Source organism: Hevea brasiliensis, chromosome 12, assembly GCF_030052815.1.
Source record: "Hevea brasiliensis isolate MT/VB/25A 57/8 chromosome 12, ASM3005281v1, whole genome shotgun sequence".
In the NCBI taxonomy this organism is placed as follows: domain Eukaryota; kingdom Viridiplantae; phylum Streptophyta; class Magnoliopsida; order Malpighiales; family Euphorbiaceae; genus Hevea; species Hevea brasiliensis.
This window is the reverse complement of record NC_079504.1, coordinates 3,047,963-3,063,292: the sequence shown is the minus strand read 5'-3', so window position 1 is coordinate 3,063,292 and position 15,330 is coordinate 3,047,963. Positions and strand designations below refer to the sequence as shown.

Genomic DNA, 15,330 nt, shown 5'->3' with positions numbered 1-15,330 from the left:
CATATTAAAAATTATAAAAAATTATTTAATATACTTAATGCACATTTTTTTTTTATTATTACATTATAAAAAAATATTTATTTTTCTTTGACAAATAGAGTTTTATTTTTAGTGCGGTTAATATATTTAATAATTAATAAAAAATTATTTAGTCATTACAAGACAGGCGCACAAACTTACGCGTGGTATATGGTAACCCCTTTTTCTTTCTCACAACTAAGGATAAATTATCATCCACGCACAAACACACCCTTATCTTGCCAACCCTCAAATGATTGATTTTCCATTTTTTTTTTTAACTTCCTTTGATGAGGATTGAGGAAGTTCGATCACAACTCTTTCCGTGTAGTTGCACACACCCTACCATTTCTAGAAACCAACCTTTTTCTTTTTCAAACAACTCTGCTAAGTCCTCGCACATACAGAGAGATTCTTCTTCTTCTTCTTCTTCTTCTTCTTATATTTGCAGCTAGCGAAGGAAAGCGTATCCCTCTTGACCCCTATTTCTCTTGCCTTTCCCTTCCTGGGGTTTAAATCCCCTGCAACGCGATCCACCCAGCTCGCCAGATATTGATGAACCCGTGTTCACCGGAAAATGACGTCAGACCGACTTCGACGTCAGCGGCTCCGAGGAGGAAACCTTCGTGGAGAGAGCGAGAGAATAATAGAAGGAGGGAGAGGAGGAGAAGAGCCATAGCTGCTAAGATTTTTTCAGGGTTAAGAGCTCAAGGGAATTACAATTTGCCCAAACACTACGATAATAATGAGGTCTTGAAGGCTTTGTGCATCGAGGCTGGTTGGGTCGTTGAAGATGATGGCACCACCTACCGAAAGGTGCTCTTTTTCTTCTTTTAATTCGATCTATACTTATTGCTTTAGATTTACCTTATTTTTTCTCTTTTCCGCTATTTGATTTGGGAAGGAAACGGATTTATTTAGTTGGACCGAGCTTTTATCGTTGCTTCACATGCTTTTAGATTGGCCATTTCCCCTGGATTTTTAGTTTTTTTCTGAATTTTTTTCTGGGTATTTCTTTTTAGTTGTGTCATATTATCTCTCTATTTCTTGTCTGGTTTCCAGTTTCCATTTTTATGGTTGGGTTGAACCGGATCACCTTGTAGTATAGTTGTCTTATAACTGCTGTTTTATTAACATCCTCCATACTTATTCCTCTCTCTTGAAGAGAGAGCATTGGAACTTTATGCTATTGAAGAAGGTCTATTCGCGGGCTTTCTAATTTTAGAACTTGAAAATTTCAATGAATAATTGATTAGCTTTTGATCGATTAATGAAATCTCTAATTAGTGGAAAATCTTTCTCTTTTCTAAGAATTTAAAACCCAGGGTATTAATGGAGACTTTAATTGCTCTTAGGCGTTTTTATCTCTTGTGCTGTGCAATCTGTAACTTCTTTCACCACTTTTTTTTTTATATTCCTTTCATGTTAATGATATAGTACCACCATGTTTGGTTTGTTGATCCAGGGATGCAAGCCACCCCCAATTGATATTGTAGGCACCTCTGCGAGAATTACTCCGTACTCTTCACAAAATCCAAGTCCATTATCTTCATCATTCCCTAGTCCAATTCTTTCCTACCAAGTTAGTCCCTCTTCCTCTTCGTTCCCTAGCCCGTCTCGAGTTGAGAATAATGCTTCATCTAATCTCCTTCCCTTCCTCCAAAATGCGATTCCCTCGTCTCTCCCTTCTCTCCGAAGCTCCAACAGTGCACCTGTAACTCCACCACTCTCATCTCCAACCTCAAAAAATCCCAAGCCAATTCCCAACTGGGAGTTCATTGCTGAACAATCCATGGCCTCGTTAAATTACCCTTTCTATACTGCATCTGCCCCTGTTAGCCCAACTCACCGTCAATTTCATGCGCCAGCCACCATACCTGAATGTGATGAGTCTGATACATCCACTGTTGAGTCTGGTCAATGGATAAGCTTTCAAAAATTTGCACCTTCTGTGGCTGCAATGCCAACCTCTCCAACCTATAATCTTGTGAAACCTGTGGCTGAGCAAATTTTGTCGAGCAATGTGATCAAAGAGAATGGCAAGTGTATGGAGTTTGAGTTTGGGAGTGGACAAGTGAAGCCATGGGAAGGAGAAAGGATTCATGAGGTGGGATTGGATGATCTAGAGCTCACACTTGGAAATGGAAAGGCTCGGAGTTAGTGTGAGCTGATGTTGCCAGTGGAAAATCCTGGGAGGAGATGTTGAAGAGAAGACTACAGTGAGGAGATGTTGGGAACAGAAGAAATGTTCTTACTCTATTATGTGGTACATTGAGCATGATTTGGAAGAGTTGCAGTCCATGGCTGGTGGGAATTAAGTGCATATACATTGAACAAATATTGTTTCTTAGGAGGAATTAAATGTTCATGTTTAATTTTATGTTCATTTAGTTTCATTCTCTTTTACTCATTTGACCGTAACAATTGCTAATTGAGTTGTTTGGAATGTTTTCACAAGCATTACATGTAGATAGCGGGGGAATAGACATTTCTGGGATTGAGGAGTTTTCTCTTCCATGAGACCTGATAATATGAAATTATTTGTTGATGGTTTACCATATAAATGGATGTAGGTTTGCTTTGTTATAATACCATTTTCCTGTTGATAGTTTACTTTTTAATCATATCTTATGAGAACTGCTTACAGCTGATATATCGATATAAAATCCATATCCATAGTTGCAAATTGCAATGGTCCCATTGCTCATCAAACAAGGCTGGCTATGGAATTGCATTGCCCGACAAGCCCCACGTTCGCTTACGGAGACATTCAATATAAAAACAAGACAATGTACAAGAGAAAAATAAATAATAGGAAATTTATATTATATAAATAGTGGTAGTGTAGGGAAGTCGTCTACTGTCTGAAATGGAGGCGTCTGGTCTTCATCAGTATCTCCTCATTTGAGATTTCTATTCTGTTTATCATTTAGGGCACGTGGCTTTGGTCATCTTCTTGTTTCTAAGCGTACAATTTTTTTTTTCCTTTTTAACCTTCATTGCATCTAATGCATGTTATCCTCCAACCCAACTTATTTGGGATTAAGGCATATGGCGTGTCTTAATTTCAAATCTCTTGGAGTTTTAAAGCTTTGCTAAGTTGACCATCTTAGATTGATCTGTAATAATTTAATTTAAGTTTGAAATTGAATTAGAGTTTAATTTTAAAATATAAATAATATTTATTTTTTTAATATAATATAATTTATTCTTTAATTTAAAATATTTAATTTTTTTTAGAATACAATTAGTTATTTTTATTATATATAATAAATATATATACATTTATTATAACTTTTTTATTATCATATTTCTTATTAAATTATAATAAATTTATAACATATACATTCAATTTATAATTTTATTTTCATTATTAATTTATTTAAATTTAAATTTAATAATTAATTTCAATAAGTTATTTAATTATATAATTTACACATGTATTCAAGATTTGCAATAATTACTTTATAATATTATATATCTTACCATGATATAACAATTAAAATCTTCAACTATAAATAAAGTCTAATTGAAGATAATTTTAATTTAATTAATTTAATACATTTATAATTATATATTATTAAGAAATAAAAAAGAAAATAAGAAGTGTAATACTAAATAGATATATATACATATTAGATGTTTTTAAAAAAATAATGCTCAAAAGATTGCCGAAATTATTTTAGAGAATTAAGACAATGAAAAATACAGAGAGGACAATAATGAATCTGACATGAACTTCAGAAATTTCCTGAATCCAAGATGAGCACAGCATGGATGAAGTCATGTGCATTATCACAAGAAATTCTCACTGGAGTATCATCCAGTTTAGGTCAACGATACAGGTGGAAGAATAGATTATGCTACGAAAACATACAGAAGAAAGGAATCCTATGTCATTACTAGAGAACATCTGCCCTCATATTGCTATGATCATAATAGTGTGATTAGTCAGGAGAAAGTTACAGTTCAGGCAACTGTGGTCATTGAGATAAAAATTTGTTCTCCAGTGCTTCAGTTACCATCTTTGTTTCTTCAGTCACAGGATCGAAATTCTTTTTGACATTTGTATTGCACTCTTGGTATCTGAAGCATGTTACGAGATGATCATTAACAATCCCATCCACCTGCATGAACAAATAAACAACAGTAGGTCCAACACAACGAAAGCCCCTCTGCATTATATCCTTGCTTATAAGTTCAGCTTTTGGCGTCTTAACTGGTCATTGATGTGCATGCCTTTTGGAACAAAAATAAATATGAGGAATAAAGAACATTTTTATTGAATAGAAAGAAACCATCTGTATAACCCCATTAACTCAAATATTGATTAATTATACTATTTATATAACATTAAAATTTAATTAAATAAAATAAAATCTTATCTAAATCTCAACTGCTAGTCAAGATTAGATTGTCATTTTAAAATTAAAATACAATAATTTTAAAAATTATTATCTCTAAAATTTTATAGAATACTGATAAATACTAAATTAATTATGTTTGAATTAGGTTATAATAATAGCAAAATGCATTTCTTCATTGCTTGTTGTTCACAAAACGACAGCAATAGCTGCTGAAGGAACCAAACTCCGGCTGAACCTGCAAATTATATGTACCAAGTGGACGCAAATTAGGTTTTATCTTTGTATGAATAGATGCCAATATTCGTTTTTTGAAACACAGTTCCGTACATTCAAGACAATCCCCTGCTTTTTCAATTTTTTGGAGATATCAAAATAATTCTAAGTTCCAATAATGGAACCTATATTAAGGCACATGACGAATTTCATCCTATAGACTCGTGCTAGTCTATGAAAATGTTGAGAATTGAGGTGGCAGTGTGATTTTATTTTTCAATTTCTTTCAAAAATCTTTTTGTTCCTTAGCTCAACTTGCCCACCAAAAAGAAAATATGTATCTAAGGCCCACCAAAAAGAAAATAATTACCTGAAGCAGCTGCTTAGCATTCTCCGCTGTTGCACGAAGCTTTGGTTCAGATAACAAAAGATTGCCATTCTCTTTCAATGACAGCAGCTTCTTCTCAGTAAACTGCGCAACAGAAGATGGATTGAAGTTGTCAAAAAGTTTCCTGAGACGGGGATCCAACAATTAAAATCAGACAAAATGCACCAAAGGCATTTTTTTTTTAAATTGATGCTAAAAAACGGAAAGTGAAGAATGACATACCTGAAAATGTCTCTCATGTGAAGAATTGTGTGAAAACCCATATACATTTATTATTTATTATTATTTTATTTTAATTAGTTAATAATAATTTAATATATTTATAAAAAATATATATATTTTATTAGATGGTCTGCTTATTTATTTTTAGATATATATATATTATTTTTGAAATTAAATATATATCTGCAATCTGAACAACCCAATTCAATAATAACTTTTATCCCATTCTACACCTAATAGAACTCTTAAAATATATATATATATACCCTAATCAGGTCTTCTGCTAAACTTTGCTCTTAAAACCTGTTTGTCACCTCCTTTTCCTACAAAATACTCTCAACAGGTATTTTCATAATCTTTTATTTATTGTTATACATATACATTTATATATAAATTTACGATTTATAATTTGATGTGCACAAATAATTCTTAAATTTTTATTTCTCAATTCATCACTTTTGATTATGTTTTCAAAGTAAAAATTCTCGTTCTTTGTTCAATAATTAGTGAATTTGATTTTTATTTTCTCTCCTTAAACCGTTACAACTACTTTATAAATTTATTTTTCTTCTCTTTGACTACTGGTACTGAATTGGATTGATCATAATTACTGTGAGAAAATATCTTTAAATTTATATATATAAGTTATTTTATTCTATTATTATTTAATATTTTTCTTTTATATTTTGGGTATGTAGGAGATTCAAATATTCAGTCAGTCAGTTGAAATTGTCTCTCTTCCATTGAAAATAATTATTGTCTTGAAGGTTTCAGGTGAATAGTAACTATAGTACATGGCACCGTTTTAGTCCATTTTAAAATTTCCTAGCATTAATTTTGTTATTAAATAAAATTTTAAATCAATATTTTAACAATTATTTTATATATGATTTTCTAGAGTTTTATATTATTATTGAATTTTATTTCGATTTTGATTAAATAATTGATTTTGTCAACTATCTCTGCATTAGACCCATTAGGATTCCGGGAACAGGCCTTTAATGTATTTATATTGATTGATATTTGACTATAAAATTTACTGATGTGTTACTGAATTGATTTGAGATTGATTTGATTTTATTGAATTGATTTGAGATTGATTTGATTTTATTGAATTGATTTGAGATTGATTTGATTTTATTGACTATTTGAAACTATTGAAATACACTATTGGAATTGCACTATTAGTTATTATTTGCTATCTGAAATTTTTTATTGATTTTGATTGATTTGTACAAATTGATTTTCTGTTTTGAATTGGTACCTGTGCCCGATTCTGTTTACATTATCCGCCCCGTGTGGACTATCACGGTATTAGGTTGCATTGTCGAGTCATGCATCATTGCAGTTTATGGTTTGCATTAGTATCATATGCATTGATATCTGTGAAAGAGGAGGAAGGTATCCGATATCTGGTAGCGCGCTTACCATCTGGCCTTTGGTGATGTGGGGTATCATCACCCTGGTGCACTGTACCATAAAATTTTTATTGAATGAATTTCTTTTATATATATGTTTTATGAAGTTATTTTATTAATGATTTTTTGACATGAGCATGATTTTATTGAATAAAAATTTATTGTGAAATTAATCAAGCGTCTGTTCCTATTCCATTGTGTGCTATAATTATCATTCACTGAGAATCTGGCTCAAACCACGTTTTCTCTGCATTATCTGTTTGGATCGGTAGAATTCTGGTGATCCAAATATTCATCCATTCTGCGGAGGGACAACTTTGATTTATTTTCATGGTATGCGAATTCATATTTTCTCGGGCTAATAATTAGTTTAGTTTATTGAGCAGTTTAAGTTTTTATTGAAATCAGAGACTCATGATTTACCTATGGGATATTTATGATGTTTACTCAGCATTTTGTTTATTTGGATTTTGTCTATTTTTGGGATTAGTAAGTAACAATATATTTATTCAAGATATTCTGATAAGGCTTGCATGATTTAAGAATACTTAAATTATGCGCCGGTCACGGTTCAGAATTTTGGGTCGTGACAAAGTTGGTATCAGAGCTCGGTTGAGGTTTAGTAAACTTGCGGAGCATAGGATCCTTAACGTCTTTTCAGCTTATCATTGCTTTAGATGTCTGCATCCTTCGTATCCTTTTCACCTGTCTTAATTTGGCTCGCATTTTCAAATTTAATGCTTGTTTATTAAAATGAATAGGTGCCTGGGTCTGTTAAACGTAAGAAGAGAGCTAGGGCCAAGGGTCTTAATGATACAAATCTTGATCCAACAAGGGAGGTACCACCTCAAACTATCTGTTAAACATAAGAGGAGAGCTAGGGCCAAGGGTCTTAATGGTGCAAACCATGATCCAACAAGGGAGGTACCACCTCAAACTATTAATAAAAAATTTGAACAGATGCCTATGGCTAAGACTGGGGCACAACCATTCCTTTGTTTCTCCATACTTTTCTATGATATTTAGTACACCACCTACTTTGTTAGAGTATCCTTTATCTGTATCAGCACCTATGAGGAACGCAATAGACGCTGATATGGTGTATAGGAGATGTATAGTTCACATTGGAAATAGGAAATTAACTACAGATCTTATTTCTTTAGATATATTTGAGTTTGATGAGATTTTAGGCATGGATTGGTTAGCCACTAATCACGTTTCATTGGATTGTTATAATAAAGTTATACTCTTTAAAATTCCTGGGGAGGAAGAATTTTAATTTCAGAGAGATCGCAGTGTAGCCTTTAGTAATTTTATCTCAGTAGTGAGTGCTAGACGATTATTACGAAAGAGGTGTAAAGGGTATTTAGCTTATGTTAGAGATGTTCAGGTAGAAGGTGCAGGTTTAGCGAATGTTGCAGTGGTTAAGGAGTTTCCTGATGTGTTTCCAGAAGATTTATCAGGTTTACCCCCAGAGCGAGAGGTAGAGTTTGGTATAGACTTAGTTCCTGGAACTGAGTCCATATCTATGCCACCTTATCGTATGGCACCCGCAAAACTTAAGGAGTTGAAGGAGCAACTACAGGACCTACTTAATAAGGGGTTTATTCGCCCTAGTGTTTCTCCATGGGGTGCTCCTGTGTTATTTGTACGGAAGAAGGATAGGTCTTTGAGAATGTGCATTGATTATAGGCAATTGAATAAGGTAACTGTGCATAATAAGTATCCTCTTCCACGCATAGAAGACCTGTTTGACCAACTTCAAGGTGCAAAGTATTTTTCAAAAAAGATTGATCTTCGATCTGGGTATCATCAATTGAGGGTCAAGAAAGAAAACATACTCAATATAGCCTTTAAGACTAGGTATGGACACTATGAATTTCTTGTAATGTCTTTTGGTCTTACCAATGCTCTGACCGCTTTTATGGATCTCATGAATAGAGTTTTCAAGCCTTTCTTAGATCAATTTGTTATAGTGTTCATCGATGACATTCTAGTGTACTCAAAGAGTAAGGAGGAGCATGAACAGCATTTGAAAATTGTCCTTCAGACCTTACGAGAACACAAGCTATATGCCAAGTTCTCAAAATGTGAGTTTTGGTTAGATAGTGTGGCTTTCCTAGGCCATATAGTATCTAAGGATGGGGTGTGTGTTGATAAGAAGAAAGTTGAGGCAGTGCTTTATTGGCCTAGACCCACAACTGTGTCAGAGATTCGTAGTTTCTTGGGTTTAGCAGAGTATTATAGATGGTTTGTTCAAGACTTCTCTCATATTGTAGCACCTTTAACTAAGTTGACACAGAAGAATGTGAAATTTCAGTGGTCTGAGGCTTGTGAAAAAAGTTTTCAGGAGCTTAAGACTCGTTTAACTACAGCACCAGTGTTAGCCCTTCCATCTGGATCAGGGGGTTATGTAGTATATTGTGATGCTTCTAGGATTGGTTTACGATGTGTTTTGATGCAACATGGATGGGTTATTGCATATGCTTCTCGTCAGTTGAAAAGGCACGAGCAGAATTATCAAACTCATGATTTGGAAATGGCTGCAGTAATTTTTGCTTTGAAAATCTGGAGGCACTATCTGTATGGTAAGACTTGTGAAATCTTCACGGACCACAAAGGTCTCAAATACATTTGTGACCAACATGATCTTAATCTTAGGCAAAGAAGATGGGTAGAATTACTGAAGGATTATGATTGCACCATACAGTATCATCCTGAAAAAGCTAATGTAGTGGCTGATGCTCTAAGTAGGAAGTCTTCTGATAGTTTAGCCCATATATCTACCAAGATGAGGCCTCTGATTGGAGAATTACATGGGTTGCTAGATCAGGGAGTAGAGTTTGAAATCATAGCTGGATCATTCTTAGCACATTTTCGAGTTAGGCCTATCTTGATTGATCGAATTAAGGCTGCTCAAAAGAGGGATTCTCAGCTGTGTGAGATTATAGATAATATTCATCAAGGCCAAGCTCAAGGATTCATGTTGAATGATGATGGAGTTCTTAGTTATGGCACTAGACTTTGTGTCCCCAATGTTGATGAGTTGAGAAGAGAAATCATGGAGGAGGCACACCATTCTGCTTACACAGTACACCCAGGTTCAACTAAGATGTACCGTGATTTAAGGGAGCATTATTGGTGGGGTGGCATGAAGAGGGATATTGCAGACTTTGTTGCTAAATGTTTGACTTGTCAGCAGGTTAAGGCAGAACATCAGAGACCATCTGGGTTACTTCAGCCATTGCCTATCCCTGAGTGGAAGTGGGAGCATATTGCCATGGACTTTATTGTGGGTCTACCTAGTACCCGAGGTGGTTACAATGCAATCTGGGTGATAGTGGACAGATTGACAAAATCTGCTCATTTCCTTCCTATGAAGACTACATATGACTTTGCTAAACTTGCACAGTTGTATATAAACAAGATTGTTAGTCTTCATGGAGTTCCAGTTTCCATTGTCTCTGATCGTGGTACTCAGTTTACTTCTCAATTTTGGAAGAAATTCTAAGAAGCTTTAGGAACACGAGTAGACTTTAGTACTGCTTTTCACCCTCAGACGGATGGACAGTCAGAAAGGACCATACAGACATTAGAGGACATGCTTTGTGCATGCGTTATGGATTTTGGTGGCTGTTGAGATCATCATTTGCCCTTAGTGGAGTTTGCTTATAATAACAGTTATCAGGCAAGTATAGAGATGGCTCCATATGAGGCATTATATGGTCGAAAGTGTAGGTCACCGGTTTGTTGGGATGAAGTTGGAGAACGAAGGCTTACTAGACCAGAGTTGATACAATTAACTTCAGAGAAGGTTCGACTAATTCGTGATCGACTTTTGACTGCTCAAAGTCGACAGAGAAGTTATGCTGACCCTAAGCGTAAAGATGTAGAATTTATGATTGGTGATCATGTATTTCTGAGAGTTTCCCCTATGAAAGGAATCATGAGGTTTGGGAAGAAAGGGAAGCTTAGCCCTCGTTTTGTTGGTCCATTTGAAATTTTGGAGAGAATTGGAGCAGTTGCTTATCGTTTAGCCCTTCCACCTGGTTTTGCACATGTACATCTAGTTTTCCATATTTCTATGCTTAGGAAGTATGTACCAGATCCATCTCATGTTTTACAACCTCAAATTATGCAACTTAGGGATGATATGTCATATGAGGAGCAACCAGTAAATATTTTACATCGAAAAATTAGGAAATTCTGGTCTAAGGAAGTGGCTTTGGTCAAAGTCTTGTGGCATTATCACTCAAGTAGTGAGGCCACATGGGAGGCAGAATCTGAAATGCGAGCCAAGTATCCTCACTTATTTGATTCTTCAGGTTAGAATTTTGTCTATTCAAATTCGGGGACCGAATTTTTTTTTAAGGGGAGAAGTATGTGAAAACCCATATACATTTATTATTTATTATTATTTTATTTTAATTAGCTAACAATAATTTAATATATTTATAAAAAATATATATATTTTATTAGATGGTCTGCTTATTTATTTTTAGATATATATATATATATTATTTTTGAAATTAAATATATATTTGCAATCTGAACAACCCAATTCAATAATAACTCTTATCCCATTCTACACCTAATAGAACTCTTGAAATATATATATATACCCTAATCATCTCTTCTGCTAAACTTTGCTCTCAAAACCTGTTTGTCACCTCCTTTTCTTACCAAATACTCTCAACATGTATTTTCATAATCTTTTATTTATTGTTATACATATACATTTATATATAAATTTACGATTTATAATTTGATGTGCACAAATAATTCTTAAATTTTTATTTCTCAATTCATCACTTTTGATTATGTTTTCAAAGTAAAAATTCCCATTCTTTGTTCAATAATTGGTGAATTTGATTTTTATTTTCTCTCCTTAAACCGTTACAACTACTTTATAAATTTATTTTTCTTCTCTTTGACTACTGGTACTGAATTGGATTGATCATAATTACTGTGAGAAAATATCTTTAAATTTATATATATATATATATATATATATATATATATATATATATATATATATATATATATATATATATAAGTTATTTTATTCTATCATTATTTAATATTTTTCTTTTATATTTTGGGTATGTAGGAGATTCAAATATTCAGTCAGTCAATTGAAATTGTCTCTCTTCCATTGAAAATAATTATTGTCTTGAAGGTTTCAGGTGAGTGGTAATTATAGTATATGGCACCGTTTTAGTCCCTTTTAAAATTTCCTAGCATTAATTTTGTTATTAAATAAAATTTTAAATCAATATTTTAACAATTATTTTATATATGATTTTCTAGAGTTTTATATTATTATTGAATTTTATTTCGATTTTGATTAAATAATTGATTTTGTCAACTATCTCTGCATTAGACCCATTAGGATTCCGGGAACAGGCCTTTAATGTATTTATATTGATTGATATTTGACTATAAAATTTACTGATGTGTTACTGAATTGATTTGAGATTGATTTGATTTTATTGAATTGATTTGAGATTGATTTGATTTTATTGAATTGATTTGAGATTGATTTGATTTTATTGAATTGATTTGAGATTGATTTGATTTTATTGACTCTCTGAAACTATTGAAATACACTATTGGAATTGCACTATCAGTTATTATTTGCTATCTGAAATTTTTATTGATTTTGATTGATTTATACAAATTGATTTTCTGTTTTGAATTGGTACCGTGCCCGATGCTCATTTGATTATCTGGCCCCGCCGTGTGGACTATCACGGTATTAGGTTGCATTGTCGAGTCATGCATCATTGCAGTTTATGGTTTGCATTAGTATCATATGCATTGATATCTGTGAAAGAGGAGGAAGGTATCTGATATCTGTGGACTATCACGGTATTAGGTTGCATTGTCGAGTCATGCATCATTGCAGTTTATGGTTTGCATTAGTATCATATGCATTGATATCTGTGAAAGAGGAGGAATGTATCTGATATCCGTAGCGCTTACCATCGGCCTTTGGTGATGTAGGTATCATCACCTGGTGCAATCGTACCATAAAATTTTTATTGAATGAATTTCTTTTATATATATGTTTTATGAAGTTATTTTATTAATGATTTTTGACAGCATGAGCATGATTTTATTGAATAGAAAATTTATTGTGAAATTAATCAAGCGTCTGCCTGTTCCTATTCCGTTGTGTGCTATAATTATCATTCACTGAGCATCTAGCTCAAACCACGTTTTCTCTCATGCATTATCCATTTGAATCGGTAGAATTCTGCAGCTGATCCAAATATTCAGTCCATTCTCTGGAGAGGGACAACTTTGATTTGTTTTCATGGTATGCCCAAATTCATGTTTTCTCGGGCTAATAATTAATTTAGTTTATTGAACAGTTTAAGTTTTTATTGAAATCTGTAGAGACTCCGCAGTTTACCTATGGGATATTTATGATGTTTATTCAGCATTTTGTTTATTTGGATTTTGTCTATTTTTGGGATTAGTAAGTAACAATATATTTATTCAAGATATTCTGATAAGGCTTGCATGATTTAAGAATACTTAAATTATGCGCCGGTCACGGTTTAGAATTTTGGGTCGTGACAAATCGCTGGCCAGCTCGTTTCTGCTAATGCTTGTGAAAACACAAGTAACTCAAACAGTTTCCTATCATCGTGAACTGGAACTCCCCATTCTTCATCATGGAAAGACTTATAAAGTGGGTCTATAGTGAAAAGCGCGAAAAAGCGATATTGTTAGCTATGTGATGGAAAGACATGTAAAATGGATCTGTTGATGAAAAGTACATAAATGTGAACCATAAACAGCTAGTTTGATTTTCCAATCAGATAAAGTAACAACTGGGGCATCTGAGAAAACAGAGGAAATAACCTGAAAATGGCACACGATTAAGTTGATTTGTTAAGATTTTAAAGAAGAATTATACATTTAAAAATTCTAGGGGACAAGAAAAAGTGGCTTGCTTAAACAAATAAATAAACATATTAAATTAGCTTCGAATAAAAAAAAAAAAAAGAAATATAGAATGAGAGGAAAGGTTGCGAGAATTTGTTTTGATGTGGTGCTAGAAAAGCCTCCTAGAAAATGCTGGAATACCTTCACGAGTTAGGTATGTCACAATGTTCACATGAAAATAAAAGCATAATGGACCAACAAGTTCTTATTTAGTTAAATACATGGACCAGAAGTGAAATTTAGCAGGCTTGTGATATCCTTAGTAAGCTGTGTGCAAAATTTTGCCATGTCTGGCCAGTAATGGCATTTAAATGTTTAGTAGTTATGCTGCCCAAGCTAAAAAAATTAAAACTACAAAAAGTTAGTTTAATTCAATAAAATTGTCCCCCATATTATTCACCTAGCAAGGTAGACAGAACGATGCTACTTGGCCTAATCACTTTGGCATGCTACTATTAAATTGGCATCTGTTTTGAGGGACAAGTTTAAACTCTCTATGTTCTCAATACAATCAAAACAACTGAGGCAATATCTAGCAACTTCCAGGTAGTACGTCAATTTAATTTAGAAATTCACCCAAAATTGCTAACATACAAATAACATTTCGGCTCAACTTCCGCACAGATTTGATGGACTTTCATCTCAGTGAGTGACAGTGGCCATGTAAGGAATCCTATTCAAGGCCAAAGAAACACTGAGACGAGCATTTAAGATAATATAATGAACATAATCGCAATTATTCTTCCCTAGTTGTTGACCGTTACTGCAACAAAGACTTGGCAACAACCTTACAAACTTCAATAACTTAGATGGATGGCTCATGCCCATTTTCAACTACAATTGCTTAACCACTATGTCATTATCTTAATTTCCAAATTCTACCATCTCGAATATTTAAAAACCTGTACCCAACTCAACCTCACAAGTAAAGATAGTAAATTGTTTCGTAAGAGCACAATTCACATATGACTTACCAGATTGCGGTGTGATCCAATCACACCTCTTCACCGGCACGTCCTTCTTTGGCGAATTCCCACCATCAGGAGCAATCTTGACAGCTCTTAAACCAGTACGCTTCATAGTCCTCCTTGGACATGCCAGCTTCGCCGAAGACCGGCTCCAAGTAGAAGAAGAAGAAGAAGTAGTAGCAGTAGAAGAAGAAGTAGTAGTAGAAGAAGAAGAAAAATTGGAATCCAAAGAGCACATGCTGTCCACCGACAAATTGTCCTTAACTACAGCTTGCTGCATCTCCGAAACCGCAGCCTTCGCTGCTGGCTTCTTGGGTCTCTGCTGTGCCTTCTTCAAAATCTCGCTTTTCCGTCTGGACTCTTCCGAAACCCTAGCTCTGTTCCCGGTGGGACCGAAAATGGCAAGTTATAGTGATCTGCAGAGGAAAATCAGAGTTCTTGAGAAGATAAAATGGAAATACCGTGAGAATTAGGGTTTGGGGAGCAGAGAGAGAGAGAGAGAGAGAGAGAGAGAGAGAGAGAGAGCAAAGGAGGTGGAGAGAAGTCGGATAACAGTGAAGGGAGGGAAGATAGACTTAAAAAAGGGACCGGTTTTTGGAGATTTTTAAAACGGATGCCCGTATTTAGTGAGGAACCGGTTATTGCCGGTTAAGTTGCCCAGGTGTCAGGTTTGCTTCACCATTTTCGGTTTCGAAAGGGACTGGAATTGAAGCACAATTTCCATATTTGCCATTCGCTACTTCGATAGTGTATTTTAGAGCCAACTGCAAGCGTTTTAT

At 34.0% G+C, this 15,330-nt stretch overlaps 2 protein-coding genes across 6 annotated transcripts; one reads left to right on the top strand and one right to left on the bottom strand.

The window, feature by feature from the left end:
- The first annotated feature begins 271 nt into the window (after positions 1–271).
- Positions 272–2,607, top strand: LOC110655928 (protein BRASSINAZOLE-RESISTANT 1). Its single transcript, XM_021812438.2, has 2 exons — positions 272–834; positions 1,484–2,607. The coding sequence occupies exons 1-2, from the start codon at positions 574–576 to the stop codon at positions 2,177–2,179; spliced, it is 957 nt and encodes a 318-aa protein (XP_021668130.2). The 5' UTR covers positions 272–573; the 3' UTR covers positions 2,180–2,607.
- A 1,185-nt stretch (positions 2,608–3,792) lies between these two features.
- Positions 3,793–15,307, bottom strand: LOC110655913 (uncharacterized). Of its 5 annotated transcripts, XM_058130838.1 has the most exons (4): positions 13,217–13,574; positions 5,209–5,234; positions 4,969–5,110; positions 3,793–4,145 (listed from the first exon to the last, which is right to left on the bottom strand). In XM_058130838.1, the coding sequence occupies exons 2-4, from the start codon at positions 5,223–5,225 to the stop codon at positions 4,002–4,004; spliced, it is 303 nt and encodes a 100-aa protein (XP_057986821.1). In that variant the 5' UTR covers positions 5,226–5,234; positions 13,217–13,574; the 3' UTR covers positions 3,793–4,001. The 5 variants fall into 5 exon arrangements, 3 of the variants coding, with proteins under 3 accessions (XP_057986821.1, XP_057986819.1, XP_057986820.1); XR_009141887.1 differs by lacking the exons at positions 5,209–5,234; positions 13,217–13,574 and adding an exon at positions 14,558–15,126 and having other exon boundaries at positions 4,969–5,070; XR_009141888.1 differs by lacking the exons at positions 3,793–4,145; positions 5,209–5,234; positions 13,217–13,574 and adding exons at positions 4,527–4,620; positions 14,558–15,128 and having other exon boundaries at positions 4,969–5,070.
- Positions 15,308–15,330: the final 23 nt, after the last annotated feature.